Consider the following 15,597-nt stretch of genomic DNA (forward strand, 5'->3'; position numbering starts at 1 on the left):
GAATATCGGAGACACCTTCATGTGAAGAACAAGGTTGTCATTGATGACATGATGTGGAGACTAAGTTAAGGCATTGCTGAATATTGAAAGGGCTCGGTGAAGAAGACATTGGGAGCCGTGAAGTACAACTAAACATATCTTGATGAAGTAAAGCAAAGGTTGGAGCCCAAGAGGTTGGAGCCTCGAAAAGACAAGTTTGATGCCTTGGAGGATAGGGTTGGAGCCCTAGAGGATTGGTGTCCTCAAGAAACCAGGTTGGTGCCCAAGGGGTTGGAGCCTCTAAACTCAAGGTTGGTGCCTTGAGAAGATAGGGTTGGTGCCCTAGAGGTCGGAGCCTCGCTAAAGTCCAAGTTGGTGCTTGGCAACAGGCTGGAGCTTGGGAGATTGAAGATCGGTGTCTTCATCTAGGGTTGGAGCTCTATATATATTGTACTTGATTCATTGTAGAGATTATATTAATAAAATCATTTATTTCTATTGTTCATTTTGTGTTCTAAATATAATTGATCTAAATGGTAAAATTAACAATTGAAAAGAAATACTAATTCACCCCCCTCTCAGTATATCCAACACTATTGTCACTTGTAGATCACTAATTTTATATTCTTTTTGGTCAAAAATATTCTTCTTTACACTAATGCTTAGCTCTGGAATTAATAGTTGATTTGCCAAGTTGATGTTGATATAATTTTTATTGTCGCTTGCGCTGATGGTGACATTAACTTCTCTTCCTTGGATACTTCCTTTTATTGTAATTACTCTGTGGTCTGTAACTGAAAGACCATTGTAGGAAAACCTTTCTTCCTTCGTCATTTTAGAATTGAGCTCCATCATTTTTTTCAATGATTGATCGCATTTTGTTTTGTCGAGATGACTTTAGGTATATATTTAAAGTTCCTTTGGACTTTGTACTTCAAGCCTCCTTTAAAAGTGCCTTTTTAATATATATATATATATATATATATATATCTTATAATTCTTCAAAACTCTTTTAATCGAATTTCCTATTAGCCTTAATATTTCAAAACTCCTTTGTATTCTTTTTATATATTTCTACTGACGCTTTTTTCCTTTTGTACTCTAAAAAGAATACTTAAATATTGTTTCAATTGGCTTCTTTAAAGTAACCTTCTATAATAATACCCGCTTCGTACTTATATATATTTTCAATAATTTTATGACTTGAAATTTTCTTTAAATACCCATTTATAATATAAAACTTCTCTTTACATATATTTTATTTATAATCTTTTCTTTTTCTTTTTGAAACATTACAACCCTACTGAAACGTGGCTATTCACCTCTTTGGGGTATAATATAAAATATATGTCCACTTATGTGCTTTTGACTCAGTTAATGTTCTCTACGTAAAAAGTAAAACTTATCATTCACATAAAGAGTTTTGTATTCCTTTTGTTTTTCTTTTACCTTGAAAATACCATGGGCAATTACCATGGGTTGCTAAAACCACGGGTTTGTAAACTACTTAATGAAGAATCAAGATAATATTATCTACTCTTCCTTCTCTTATGTATAGTTTTAAATATATTTGGAAAGATTCCCTCTTAACTTTATCATGCACTTTTTATCAATAATGTAGAACCTTTTTATATATATGAATGTTCTCCTTCAAAATTTACATAGGACTATATATTTTATTTTTTATTTTTTTTAATCTTTATATGTACTTTTATTTTCTTTTTTTCTTTGACTATCTTATTTTTTTCTTCCTTTTTTTTTGTTTAATGGCCAAAGCCCTGAATGACGAAACTGGTGGAATGGAGAATCTCCAAGATTGGTGTAGTGAAACGCTTAAATCACAATGACAACAAGGTTGACGATAGGTTGATGGCCAAAGGCCAGATCAGACGTAGCTCTGATACCAATTTAACGACTAAAAATCGTATACGCAGCGGAAATATTAAAATACTTCGTAGACAAAGACATCCATCTTAGGACAATAATTGTAAAATGTATATTGTATTAAAGAATTGATATAGGATGAGTACAATTGGGAATGAGGGTCTTGTATATATAGTCAGGTAAGTACCTTTTCACAAACAAGGATGTCTCTAAGACATGCCTTTTCTTATTAAGTAACTAACCATAAGTTAATTTACTTATTATTTATTATTATATTTATATTATTATGATTATCTATTTATTATCTTTTTTTACATAATTTATGTTCATAACATATTGCAGCTACTAGAGATTATTCTTCTGACTCAGAAATTAATTCTGCAGATTATTTACTATGACAAATAACGAATAAAATCACAACTGTAATTTTCACCATAAAAATAATGCCGAAAATAAAATACTAGAAGCTGATAAATTCTAGCACACACACAATAAAATTGACAGTGATTTTTGGACAATTGTCCCTAGAAAAACCCAACATGGGAAACCCAGTTCAACAGATGAGGGTTTTATTATTAATGTTCAGCAACAATTCTGAGTACAATAATTTAGATGCCCAACTGGTAATCTAATCTGAAGAAAACACTGGCAAAAATATTGTGAGAATTTTCTCTCACCCCACAATTATTTTCTACCTCCGAAATAGCTTCCCCAACCTCTGCGCTAAGATGCATACGTCAGCCTTTGCGCAGTCCCTACACTGGCCCTCTAAAGATTTCAACCTTCGTTCCTTCAACTCTTCCGGGAATTGAAAACTTCTTCCCGGAATGTTGCTGCTCTCCTCTTCCACCTACTACTCACCCTTTGGCTCTATTTTTTTTGCCGAGCTGCTACTATTGAGAAAATCGAATTGCCTGGGCAACTGAGTATTTGCAATGGATGATCTCTGTTGGGGAAATTATGTGTTATAATTCCAACATTAAATTATCAATTTGGGGCTCGTAAGCTTCGAGTCACAAGCACAGGTAATGCAGGATCAAAGCATCTAACCTAAATTAACATCATGAAATCTAAAATTGATTCCTAAATTAAGTACGAAATTTCTATTCCTGAATTAAGTACAAAATACAAATCATTGAACAATTTTAATCTCAATCTAAGTAAAGTAAATCTTAATTTCAATCAAAACTTAATTTCAATGCAAGTAAAACTTAATTGCAATCCAAGCAATAAGATTTATTTAATCTAAGTAATAGAAATCTTAAATCACACAAAACTAATTACTATTCAAAACAATATCAAGCTTATGCTAATTTCAATCCAGACAAAACTGATTCTAATCCAAGCAATTCTAAACTAAGGAAAATAAACAATCCAAACAAGACTAAATCTAATCTAATTCCTGGGATGCATAAAACAAATCAACAAGAATTCAACTAATTTCTTGATCTTATCTAGCTCACGCATTCAATTCTGCAAAAACTTTAAAAGAAATTAAATGACAGTTTCAAATTAATATCCTTACACTGCCTAAATTAACACACTCATATTTAAAAGACTCAAATATCAAAGCTTATTCTAATTTAAAACTACTGCAAATAAACACAAAAAATCATTCCTACAGAAGAGCATTAACTTACAGTTTTCAATCCAATCTTATTATGATTATACTAAGTCTCAAAACTAAGCTACAAACTCAATCGATAACCAATGCAACTAATATTCGAGAATCATCAATCAACACAATCCTTTCTGGTTTACAACGATTTAAAGACAAGATATTCGTTCAAATCCACGAAAAGTAGAGTAAATGCTTAAGTACGAAATGAGACACAGTAAATCTGAGATCTATTCGGCAAATGACTTTGGATTGAAATGTAAATCTACGAAATTCAATAAAACATACTTCCTACAATTTATACTAATTACAAGACTTGTTTCCGGGTGGTGGTGGGCCCTTGCCACTCCTGGAGCAAGTCTAAATTAACGCAATACTTCTTTTAAAAATCAGAACACATTAATACTTACAGAGATTAAAGTGCAGAATCAGAATTATGTGTTAAGGTTCAGCAAAACATGAATTCCAACAGCAGATACATCAAAGTCTCCAATGTCACTTGAGGGTAAATCTTCTTACAAAAAAAATTACATAACAATCCCCTCTTGCTTGCTATTGTCACTACTACTGCCACGTACATGCAGAGAGCATTGGGCTTTATACAGTGCAACCGACGAAAACAAGACACAACCAACTAACTAGAAAAAGTAAATACAATATTAAGGCTAAAGTAAGCCATATGCAATCTTTTGGAGAGTCTTCAAATGGGTCACGGTTGGGTTCATCCTGATCATGGTGTAGCTAGAGGAACTAATTCCCTTTTTGAGCATAAAGAAACTTATCCAAATCGTGGTCCTCCACGTGGATGTTGGCCGAAATTGTCAAACCTCGAATTCGACACTGATTTTGTACTTAACTCTGTGCTAGAATATTCCCCTGACTATAACTTCCTCATAATCACGAATTTTGACAAACAGTTTTTGGGTTACCTGAATGAGGGTATTCTGAACAAAACTTACATCTCGGAATCTCAAGATTCTTCTTCATTTGAGCACAAAGTTTAGATTTTCATCTACATGAATTTATTCCGTACTTAACCTGTAGCAACTAGTTTAATTGAATTGTGAAGAATTTCAGCAATGGAACCCTATGGTAAATGAACTTGGCAAAGCCATCATTAGCAAAATCATGACAAAATCATCTCTAATCATAGAAAATTCAAGAAAACTAATGATAATCAACCACGAAGTGTAGGATATGTATTGGCGGAAAGTTGTGGAATTATGGTGCAAAATGAGTTAAAAATATAGGAATTTAGGTTATGAACAGTGATATTATACGGTAGAAAAATGGGCATATTTGAGGCCCAACAATCTCCGTCACCACATTGACTTTCTTTTATAATCCACTATTGGAGCACCAACGACCAATATTAAAACTTAATCAATGGCTAGGATCATTTTTGGATCGATCTGTGTGAGTTTCTAGATGATTCATGTCTTATCTCAATTAATACTGATTAATTAACCATATTCTCTAAGTCTAGACTTAGGAAATATTTAAAAATTGGTTAATATTCTAATTGAGACACTTTTAGGTCGAATTTCCAGAAATGATTTGTGGGTTTTGGAGATCTCATGTATTCTAGCCTCTCCACAAAATTTCGTGGCTAGAACACATTCGATGCTACAAAAACTAACACTCCCTCTTAACGAGGAATGTGTTCTAGCGTTGTTGCTTCCTGCAACAACACTTTGTCTCTGCATCATCTCCTGTTACGCTGCTGATGTATGGCTCTTGCTGCCCACCAACTACTGCGCAACTCTGATATACGTTGCATTTGTGTTGCTTCTAACCCTACTATACTACTGCCAACAATGCATCTGCACTGCAACTCCCTCTCATCTGTTGTTGTTGCAACTGCAACATCCAAAATAGCCTGTCCTTGCTACTGAAACGGGTTCTCCACCATACCCATATGTTCTATGAAATAGATGAACTTAGCTCTCCCTAGAGCTTTCGTGAGTATATCTGCAACCTGCTCTTCTGTGGGAACATACTGTAGTTGGACTGCTCCTCGTTGTACACAATCTTTGATGAAGTGACACCAAATATCGATGTGCTTCGACCTGTCATGAAACACTGGATTCTCAAAGAGCTTTATGCAACTCTAATTATCACAATAGACACTGGTCGCCTCCATCCTCTGCTTGAACAAGCTTACTAGCAACTTCTGAAGCCATATAGCTTCGCACATAGTTGTGCTAGTTGCCATATACTCTATTTTTTGCAGAGCTCAATGCTACTGACTTCTGCTTCCTGCTACACCAAGAAACCATCCTTGATCCAACATTGAAGCAGTACCCGGAGGTACTTTTCCTATCCACTGAACTGCCTGCCCAATCTGCATCTGTGTACCCACAAAGTCTGATGTCATCCTCTCGAGTATATTTCAACCCATACTCGACTGTGCCTTAGAATATGCCTCGCTGTTACCCAATGTACCTTTTTTGGTTCCACCATGAACTGACTAAGGGTATTGACTATGAAGCAAATATCTAGCCTAGTGTTGACCAGATACATGAGAGACCCAATGAGCTGTCTATACAAGGTTGGGTCGACATCCTTGTCATCTGATACATCTATCTTCTTCCTATTGGTAATCATGGGTGTAGACATGGGTCTGTAATCCTGCATTCTGAACCTCTTCAGAATATGTGTAGCGTATCTTCCTTGCCCAAGGAAGATCTCCCCATCCTTCTGCCACACCTCCAATCCTAGGAAATAGTGCATCAACGCCAAATCCTTCATGTCAAATTCTGTTGCCAGGTTCCTCTTGTAATCCTCTATGAGCCCTGGTGATCCTTTCAAGAATAGATCATTCACATACAAAACTAGAATGAGGGGCTCATCCTCTACCATCAAATAGTAAAGGTTGGGATTTGTGTCACTCTTGATAAACCCCATCTGCTGCAAGTAGGTGTCAATTCTACCATACCATGCCCTAGGAGCTTGCTTGAGCCCATATAGAACCTTCTTCAATTTGCACACATGCGTGCGTTAGTCCTGAGTTCCAAAGTCCTCTGGTTGTTCTATGTACACCTCCTCCTCTATTACTCCATTCGAGAAGGTTGTCTTGACGTCCGTCTGGTGAATTTGCCATCCCATTGAGCTGCTAGAGATATAATTGACCGGATAGAAGTGTATTTGACAACTGGGGTGAATGTTTCCTCATAATCTATCCCTTTTGTGCATACCCCTTTTCCACGAACCTAGCCTTGTACTTTTCCACATTGTCGTTTGTCGCATATTTGATCTTATAGATCCACCTCGAACCTACAACTGATCTGTCTTCTGGCCTAGGCACTACCTCCCAAACATCATTCGTCATGATAGAGCTATACTCTTCTACCATGGCATCTATCCACACCTGATGCTATGCGGCCTCTTGAAAGCTAGAAGGTTCTGCAACCTGAGCTACCAATGCTTGTACCCGTCAGGTTGTCTGCATTGTCTCTTGCTCATCCTAGGAGTTCCAATAAACACCTCTACATCCCTTAATGTCTGATGAACCTCTCTGTTGGCTCGACCACTAGTCGTGGGAGGTTCTACCAAGTCCTCCTCATCTTGTCTTTGTTGCTCCATTTGCTGAGAACTCCCCATATTTCCTGCCCCTGAGGAAATACTGGTACTGGTCACAGTACTTGACCCTTGTGACTGTCCTCTTTCTTGTCCCACTGGTTGCTCTTGTTGTTGGACTAAAGGAGCTTTCGCTTACTGATTCTGATAACTTGTAGGCATCTCACAAGGCCTCCTGAAAGCTCGGTCCTCCACGAACTTCACGTCTCGCCTTACTACTATCTTCCTACTGCTAGGAATGTAGATTTTGAATGCCTTTGAGGTTTCGATGTACCCAATGAAAAACCCCCTCTCTGCAATCTGATCCAGTTTGTTCCTTTTATCAACTGGCACGTGACAATAAGCAACGCTGCCAAAAATTCTGAGGTGGTTGACTTCAGGCTTCTTGCCCTTGAAGACTCCTTCTACTGTTTTCTTCTTCAATGCTCTATAAGGAGTCCTAATCTTAATATACACTGTCGTGTTACATGCTTCTGCCCACAGAAATCTGGGTAGATCCTGGTCATATAACATAGCCTTTGCAGCTCCAACAATGGTTTTGTTTTTCCACTCCGCTACACCATTCTGTTGTGGATTATATGGAGTTGTCCATTCTCTCTTGATGCCTTCCTTCGCACAAAAATTTATGAAGTCTTTATCAATATACTCTCCACCATTATCTGAGCAAAGTACCTTGATCTTCTTCCCTGTTGCATTCTCCACGAGAGCTTTAAACTCTCTGAAACGATCGAAGACCTCATCCTTGGTCTTCAAGAAGTAGATCTAGGTTTTCCTGGAATGATCATCAATAAAGGTGACAAAATATTCGGCACTGCTGAGAGCTCTAGTGGACATCGGGCCACAAATATCTGAGTGTATAAGTCCTAACACACCATCAGCTCTGTTGTCACTCCTTGGAAATGCCGCCTTAGCATACTTCCCAAGTATGCACCCTCTGCACACATCATCGTGTTCAGTTCCTAGTTCAGGAACCCCTGTTACGGTTTCTTTGAGCATCCTAAGTGCTCCATGATGTAGATGTCCCATTCTTCTGTGCCATAATTCATTCAGCTCCTTCCCACTACTATTGTTGCTGCCTATCAGTGCCATTGGAGAATCGATTTGTAATCGGTACAACCTGTTACTTCGAACTCCAATCTGTCTTACCTTCTTCCAACTTTGGTGTTTGACATACACTTTCTTCCCTATGAAGTGAACATCGTACCCTTTATCCTATAATTGGGATACTGAAATCAGGTTCATATCCAATCTTGGCGCATGCAATACATCTGAAGCACTGGTGCTTGCTCTTGACTCCCCTCTAAAATCTATGATACCTCCCCGTACTGGAGTACATTTGTTTTGTTTCCCATAGTAATTTGGAAATCCATCTGCTCCTCTTTGTAGCTAGAGAATAATTCTCTAACCCCTGTCATGTGAGTTGAAGCTCCACTGTCTATGTACCAGACCCCTTGTGAAGCTAATCCTGCTAAGCAAGCGAATTTGTCTTCCAATCTGGAAAGCAAATCTGAAGTCTCCTGAATGTTACTTCTGTCCATGGCTATACTGGAACAAATTTAGTGTGCTATTTCTCTTTTCCTCCCGACGCGGATTCTCCTCTGCAACCTGCAACAAAACTCTTTGCGTCCAACCAGTATTCTGCTCAGTGAAAAAATATGAGCTGCAACTACTCTGTCTCACTGTAGGAATCACTAATCTGGGCAATTCGATTTTCCTACCTCCTTCCAATTGAAAAATCGAATTGCTGCCCTAGCAACTCGAACTGCCTATTCTAGGCTCTGTGCAGTCTCTCTGGGAATTTCGATTTGCTGCTCCCTTTGAACAACGAAATTCCTTTCTCTGCTTTTGAGCTTCCTAGCTGATCAATTAAGCTCTGATACCATGTGAAATTTTATCTATTGCAGCTACTGGAGATTATTCTTCTAACTCAGAAATTAATTCTGCAGTTTATTTACTACGACAAATAACGAATAAAATCACAGCTGCAATTTTCACCATAAAAATACTGCGGAAAATAAAATACTGGAAATTGAGAAATTCTAGCACACAATAAAATTGACACAGTTATTTTTGGACAATTGTCCTCAGAAAAACCCAACTTGGGAAACCAGTGCAACAGATGAGGGTTTTATTATTAATGTTCAACAACAATTCTGAGTACAATAATTTAGATGCCCAACTGGCAATCTAATCTGAAGAAAACATTGGCAAAAATATTGTGAGAATTTTCTCTCACCCCACAACTATTTTCTGCCTCCGAAATAGCTTCCCCAACCTCTGCACTAAGATGCTTGCATTAGCCTCTGCGCAGTCCCTACGCTGGCCCTCTGAAGATTTTAGTCTTCCTTCCTTCGACTCTTCTAGGAACTGAAAACTTTCTCCCGAAATGCTGCTGCTCTCTTCTTCCACCTGCTACTCACCCTCTGGCTCTATCTTCTCTGCTGAGCTGCTGCTACTGAGAAAATCGAATTGCCTGGGCAACTGAGTATCTGCACTGGATGATCTCCATCACCACATCGACTTTCTTTTATAATCCACTGTTGGAGCACCAACGACCAAGATTAAAACTTAATCAATGGCTAGGATCATTTCTGGATCAATCCGTGTGAGTTTCTAGATGATTCACGCCTTATCTCAATTAATACTGATTAATTAACCATATTTCCTAAGTTTAGACTTAGGAAATATTTAAAAATTGGTTAATAATCTAATTGAGACACTTCTAGGCAGAATTTCTAGAAATGATTTCTGGGTTTTGGAGATCTCATGTATTCTAGCCTCTCCACAAAATTCTGTGGCTAGGACACATCTAATGCTACAAAAACTAACATTGCAGCTGCTTGTACTGGAATCCAATGGAAGACTTCTGCATCTCAGGCTTTTGTGAATTTTGGTGTGCGCTTCCCCCCCACACCTCTGGAATAGATCCGTGGGTGTGTAGTTCCAGGTTCAGGCTATGTGTGGTCATGAGTGGCCGTTAATTTCTTGTTTCAGTGATCTTATCCACTCAGCTATTACTGTCAGGGTCATGCTGTTCCCTTGCAGAGCACCCTCTACTTTGTGAAAGGAAGGTTTGCTAGTCTCTCAGTTTTTGCATTTGAGAACATGCCTCTCTCCTACATGTTTCGATTTGTTTTGTTAGGGAAAGTCTCTTAGTTTGTTTTGTTGGTCTTAAGTTCTTTTCTTGAAAGTTTGGTTAGTTTCAGGTTTTGGCACTGAACCCATGATTTGCTTGGTGCTGTGCTCATTGTTTTTATTTCTATTTTAATATTCTCTTGCCTGTACTTCCTTGTCACATTAAGAGAAATTTGAAGCATGTTTTCAAAAATATAAGAGGCATAGACTTGATGAGTCATGTGCAGCTTGTTTTTCCCCTAGTAACCATTGAAAATTAACATGCTGATTGTTTCTTATAAGATCATGATAGTGGTGCCACTTAATTTAAGTTTATTGAAGTATTCTGAATACTCTGCTGCTGGTTCTTTGACAGGCAACTACAGTCCTTGCAAAGCTTTTATAGCACTGTGAACTCACAATTAGTGATAGCAGAACAACTTGCAGAATGCCTTTCCCAGCAAATGGAGGCTCTAAATATCTCTTTAACACCTGATAAGGTTGGGAAGTCAAGAAATACAAAGGACTTGCTATTTAAATCAATTGGTCTGTCCCCTGGTGAAAGTTGCTTTCCTTCAGATATGAAGGAAAAGGTCACAAGTCCTCGCTTATTGCAGAAATTTACTTATTCACCATCATTGAGTACCAGCAAGGAAAGCCCTATTCAGAAACAGGCAAGAGCATTAATGTTGCAGGAACCAGACTCTGTAAGGAGGAGGAGAGACCCGATTGACAATGTAATTCTTTGAACCTATGATTGAATTGAATTAATTGAATAGTCAAATATGTATAGTTCTTTCATGTTTTGTTTTTTCTTATGTGCTTTATACGACAGTTCTTTCTTTAGAACAAGTTTTTGTCTCTTCGCATTGGGCAGTCTAGGAGAGAGAGTCTGGTCTTCCACTACCGTCATTTGCAATTTTCCACTTTTGACCTTTCATGCACCAGTGGGACTGTAGGAGATGGTTGAAAACTTGAAACTTATCCTCTCAGTTGTCTATTTTCACTATATTTTCCAGGGTTGGATGCACTTGCATAGTTAAGGATGTATAAGATAAGAAGGATGGTGAACAGCCCTGAAATATAGATCTTAATTGTAGGGATTAAATGATGAGTTTAATGCTAGAAACTGAATTCAGAACAACAGAAGAAATTTCTGAGTCGTGAATGCATGTTTTCTGTTTGATTAACCTTCCTTGAAAATAGTTTTCTTCAGGTTTCGAGAACATGGTGATTATTGTTTGTAAATAGGATTATAGGATAGCAATTGTGAGGTTTGTCTTTAACGATATTTGTTGATCTTGCTAAGGTAGTTTGCTTAGTGATTCTGTTGGATATTTAATTATATCTATCAAATCTATAGTTCGAAGCTTGGATAAAACAGCAGTTCACAAATGATTTTCAAGCCAGCTTGACTTTAGATATGGAAGTTTCTCCTTTTTTGTTGACCGTATTTATTTTCTGTCAGAAATGCATTACTTTAGAGCTACTACATATTATTGAATTTAAGCATTTACAATTTTTTTTCTCAAGATATATTTTGGCTTCTTTTTGAGCAGGCTTGGGCCAACGTTGGCACAACAAGAACTACAGTGAAAAGGGTTTCAGTTGCACCAAGTTCAATGGCCAATGCAAATAAGCCATGGTCAGAGCCGACAGAAAGTAAATTTTTTCAACTCAGGGCATCATCTGAAATGTTTGGTGAAGAAGAATCTAAGTCAACCATGTTCAAATATCGACCATCTGAAGGAAAGAACCAGTTGATAGAATCCACTAAAGCCAAAGGTAATATTCTGTTCCATTTCACTTAAGAGTTGATATTTATGTTGTCATATGCAAATTTTTGACTTAAAATTTTGCTTTACAGGTCCAAATATTCCACGTGCCTCTACTATGCCTTCTGAATCTTCATCTGAATCATTTTTCAAATGGTCAAATGATGGTTCGCAGTCACCAGAAAAAGTATCAAGTCAAGCTTCAACAAATTCATTGAAAAGCTTGGATGCAGAAAGTAGATCTTATCGTCCCCATATAAATATAATTGAAGATAAAACATTCCGAAAGCACAGTTCTGATTCAAACATAAGCTCTTCTGCTGTTTTTGTGCAGCCCAAAGTAAGGGCTCCTAATAGAAATACATCACATGGACTCATGGTTGGAAACCAATCTGAAGGCTTGACAGATTTAAAATCAACTACAACGCAAGTAAGTTCAGGAAGTATGACTCAGACATCTTTTGGCTTTCCAAAGCTAATGACATCTGGAGGCAGTGCACTCAAAGAAAATACCTCCAAAATCGATGAGAGATCAAAGCTCTCCACAAAACCAAATGAACCAGCATCTTCTCAAATTAATGCTTTACATGTGGATAGTGCAACAGAAACACCTGAATCAATCAAGACTCGTTTTGTCCCTGTAACATCACCTCCCAAGCTGGGTGGGAACTTTCAACATTCCTCTTTGTTGCGGGGACCAAGTCTCTTTGCATCATCTATGTCCTGTACAGAACATGGTAGTACATCTGCTGAATCTTCTGCGCAAGACTCGGAAGTTGCAACTATGTCATCTTCTGCAGTCCATTCTGGATCACATTCTGTAAAGCCTTTTGTCTTTAGTATGCCTACAGTCAGTGCTACGGCTGGTCAGAATTTGGCAGTTTCATATGGGTCATCGTTAAGTTCTGGGGAAGTAAAGTCCTCTTTAAATCCACTCCCTGCAGCAAATACAGGTGCTTCCTCAGGCCCAGATGTCAGGACTATGATACCTCAAGTTCCTTCATTTTTTAGCTCGAAACCTCAAAATGCAGTGGTAACTGAAGCCACTCCTCAGCCCAAGATTTCTTCTTCCAGCATGCCCTCTTTTACTACCTCTGGTGGGAAAAGCATAGCAGTATCATCTGGCATCTCTTCAATGCCATCAAAGATCAGTGCTCCAACCATAACACAAAGTAACCTAAAGACTTCTGGATTGGGGGGGAGACCAGATACTAGTATGCAGTCCGAATCTGTACTGGTGAAGGCTTCTCCACCAGGCTTGTCCTCATCAGGCTTTTTGTCCAGTCCAAATCTGTCTTCGTCTACAGTGACCTCAGTCTCCTCTTTGGCCCATACATCTGTTTCACAAGTTTCTCCATCTGTATCATCTCTATCTACAACATCTTTAGTGTCCTTGACACTGACACCTGTTTCACAAGTTTCACAAGTTTCTCCATTTATGCCATCTTCTTCACAGCAAACTCCTGTATTTGGCAGTCTTAGCACTTCTCCTGCCATACCATCTGCTTCAGCCTTCTCTTTTCCATCAACAACAACCTTGGGATTTGGACAGTTTTCTGCTCCTATTTCTGGATCTTCAGGACCCAATGCCTCAACCAATTTTGGGTTTTCCAGCTCCACAAGCATACCAATTAGTTCTCAACAAAGTCATGCTACTTCCAGTTTTGGGGAAAGTGTAGCATCTATGACCATCATGCAGCAGACTCCCACTCCTATAAATTCATTCTCATTTGGGCAAAATACAGCATCAGGTTCATTGCCAGTAGTAGTCCCCGCTGTTACTAATGAGGAAGATATGGAGGAGGAAGCTACTACTTCAGCAGACGCTACAAATTTTGGTGGTTTTAGTGGATTGGGGCTTGGATCTACCACACCTATTACTGCAAAATCTAATCCATTTGGTGGTGGTCCTTTGATTACTGGCCAATCAAACCCTGTGTTTTCATTGAGTGCCCACTCTGGGGAATTGTTTCGGCCAGCATCATTCAGTTTACCTTCAGCCCAATCATCTACACAATCAACTCCAAATCCATTTAGTGGCAGTTTTGGAACGGGTGGTGGAATCAGCCCTATTCCAGCGACAGCTAGTGCATTTGGCCAACCAGCTCAGCCTGGTGCTGGACAACAGGCTCTGGGAAGTGCTCTAGGAGCTTTTGGCCAATCGAGGCAAATAGGGCTTGGTAGTGGAGTTGGTGCAGGTTTCACTACTGCAAGTCCTGTACCAGGCAGTGGATTTACAGCAGCAGCTTCTAGTGGTGGATTTGCTGGAGTGGCAAGTGGTGTTGGATTTGCCAGGGTTGCAGGTGGAGGTGGGTTTGGTGCTGCAGCCAGTGGCGGTGGATTTGCTGGAGCAGCCAATGCAGCTGGTGGGGGATTTGCAGGTGCAGGAGCAGGTAAGTCAAAGGCTGTTATTCCTTTTCCCATACAAAAGGATTTTCTCTGTTGATTCTTTATTTGCAGAGGCTGTCTCCTCCATGGCCAAATATTTCCTTTCACTATGTATTATATACCACATGTGCAGATTAAGTTTCCGAATATGAGAATCTGATATATTACGTGGTTTGCACTTTAGCAGTTTTTTGTGCTTATTTTGTACATTATGATTATTGTGCAGGGAGTGGATTCCAATCATTTGGTGGCAGTGGATTTTCATCTTTCGGCACAGGATCACCCAGTTCATCAAATCCACATCAAAACCTCTTCACTCAGATGAGAAAGTAGATTCAACGTATTTAGCAAATTGCAGAGTATAGCTTCAATCTCATTCAATATATTGCAGAGTATCTTAAGCAAGGTTTCTCAGGAATGGTTTAGTCTGTTCAGTTTGCATCAGAACGAGGCAGTTATATATTACAAGTTTGCTCAAGTCATCATGTTCTTATTAATGACAGAAAGAATAACGTTTTCCTCCCCAAAGAAATATGCTACTGGAGCTTGAAGTTTTTCTTCAGTAGCTCATGAGCACATTTCAGCCCAGAATCTAAATTTCTATCTACTTCGCAATTGAAATATGGAAGTTTCACCATATCTAAATTGCAATCTCAAAATATCAGATTATGCATTTAAAATAAATGTTTTTTTTTTGTGCACTTGTTTATAATCTGTCCTTTGAGAATTAGTCTATGTTCCCTGGATCCAAGGAATCTTGATGCTGGATTCACGGATCTCTGTTTTGGATACGGATCCACCCAGATCCATGTGGGATCCGCCACATAAACGGATCCTTCAAACCTGGAAACGGATCCCATGCTATTGAAACAGATCCTGTGTCAACTAGCTCTTACACGTTGAATCCCAAGCAAATAAGTTTAGAGAGATTTTATTTTTTTTAAATATTCTATTTAGATTTTCAGTTAGATCACTTATTAGTAATCTGTATGCTGTATAGTTGTCTAAGTTATCAAATACCTATAGGTTGTAAAGCACATCATAATGCTACTAGGAACGGTTTGACATATCAAAATGTTAATTTTCAATTTTTGATATTGCTAACAAGAAAGCTTTAAAAGAATACATAGATAATAATATATAGTGTACAAAGCATGGTTGTCATTAATAATTTAATTAGATTAATCCCATCCAACTCTAGGTGAAGAGTCCTGTTAGAACAGTATGATACATAGACTATAGCATGTTCTCAAACAATGT

The 15,597-nt window shown here is 38.3% G+C and overlaps 1 protein-coding gene across 1 annotated transcript in view; it reads left to right on the forward strand.

The window, feature by feature from the left end:
* The window catches only part of LOC149263074 (uncharacterized), a 283,712-nt gene extending 268,738 nt beyond the window's left edge, over nt 1–14,974 (forward strand). The window contains exons 13-16 of the mRNA XM_089386194.1: nt 10,551–10,911; nt 11,734–11,959; nt 12,042–14,342; nt 14,564–14,974. Of these exons, the coding sequence (XP_089242320.1) occupies nt 10,551–10,911; nt 11,734–11,959; nt 12,042–14,342; nt 14,564–14,670 (2,995 nt within the window). The 3' untranslated portion in view covers nt 14,671–14,974. The remainder of the gene's footprint in view (nt 1–10,550; nt 10,912–11,733; nt 11,960–12,041; nt 14,343–14,563) is intronic.
* The last annotated feature ends 623 nt before the right edge of the window (nt 14,975–15,597 follow it).

The sequence above is a fragment of the Pinus tabuliformis genome, chromosome 6 (genome assembly GCF_031772625.1).
Source record: "Pinus tabuliformis cultivar Carrire ecotype Pingquan chromosome 6, CPIR1, whole genome shotgun sequence".
NCBI classification, from domain to species: Eukaryota; Viridiplantae; Streptophyta; class Pinopsida; order Pinales; family Pinaceae; genus Pinus; species Pinus tabuliformis.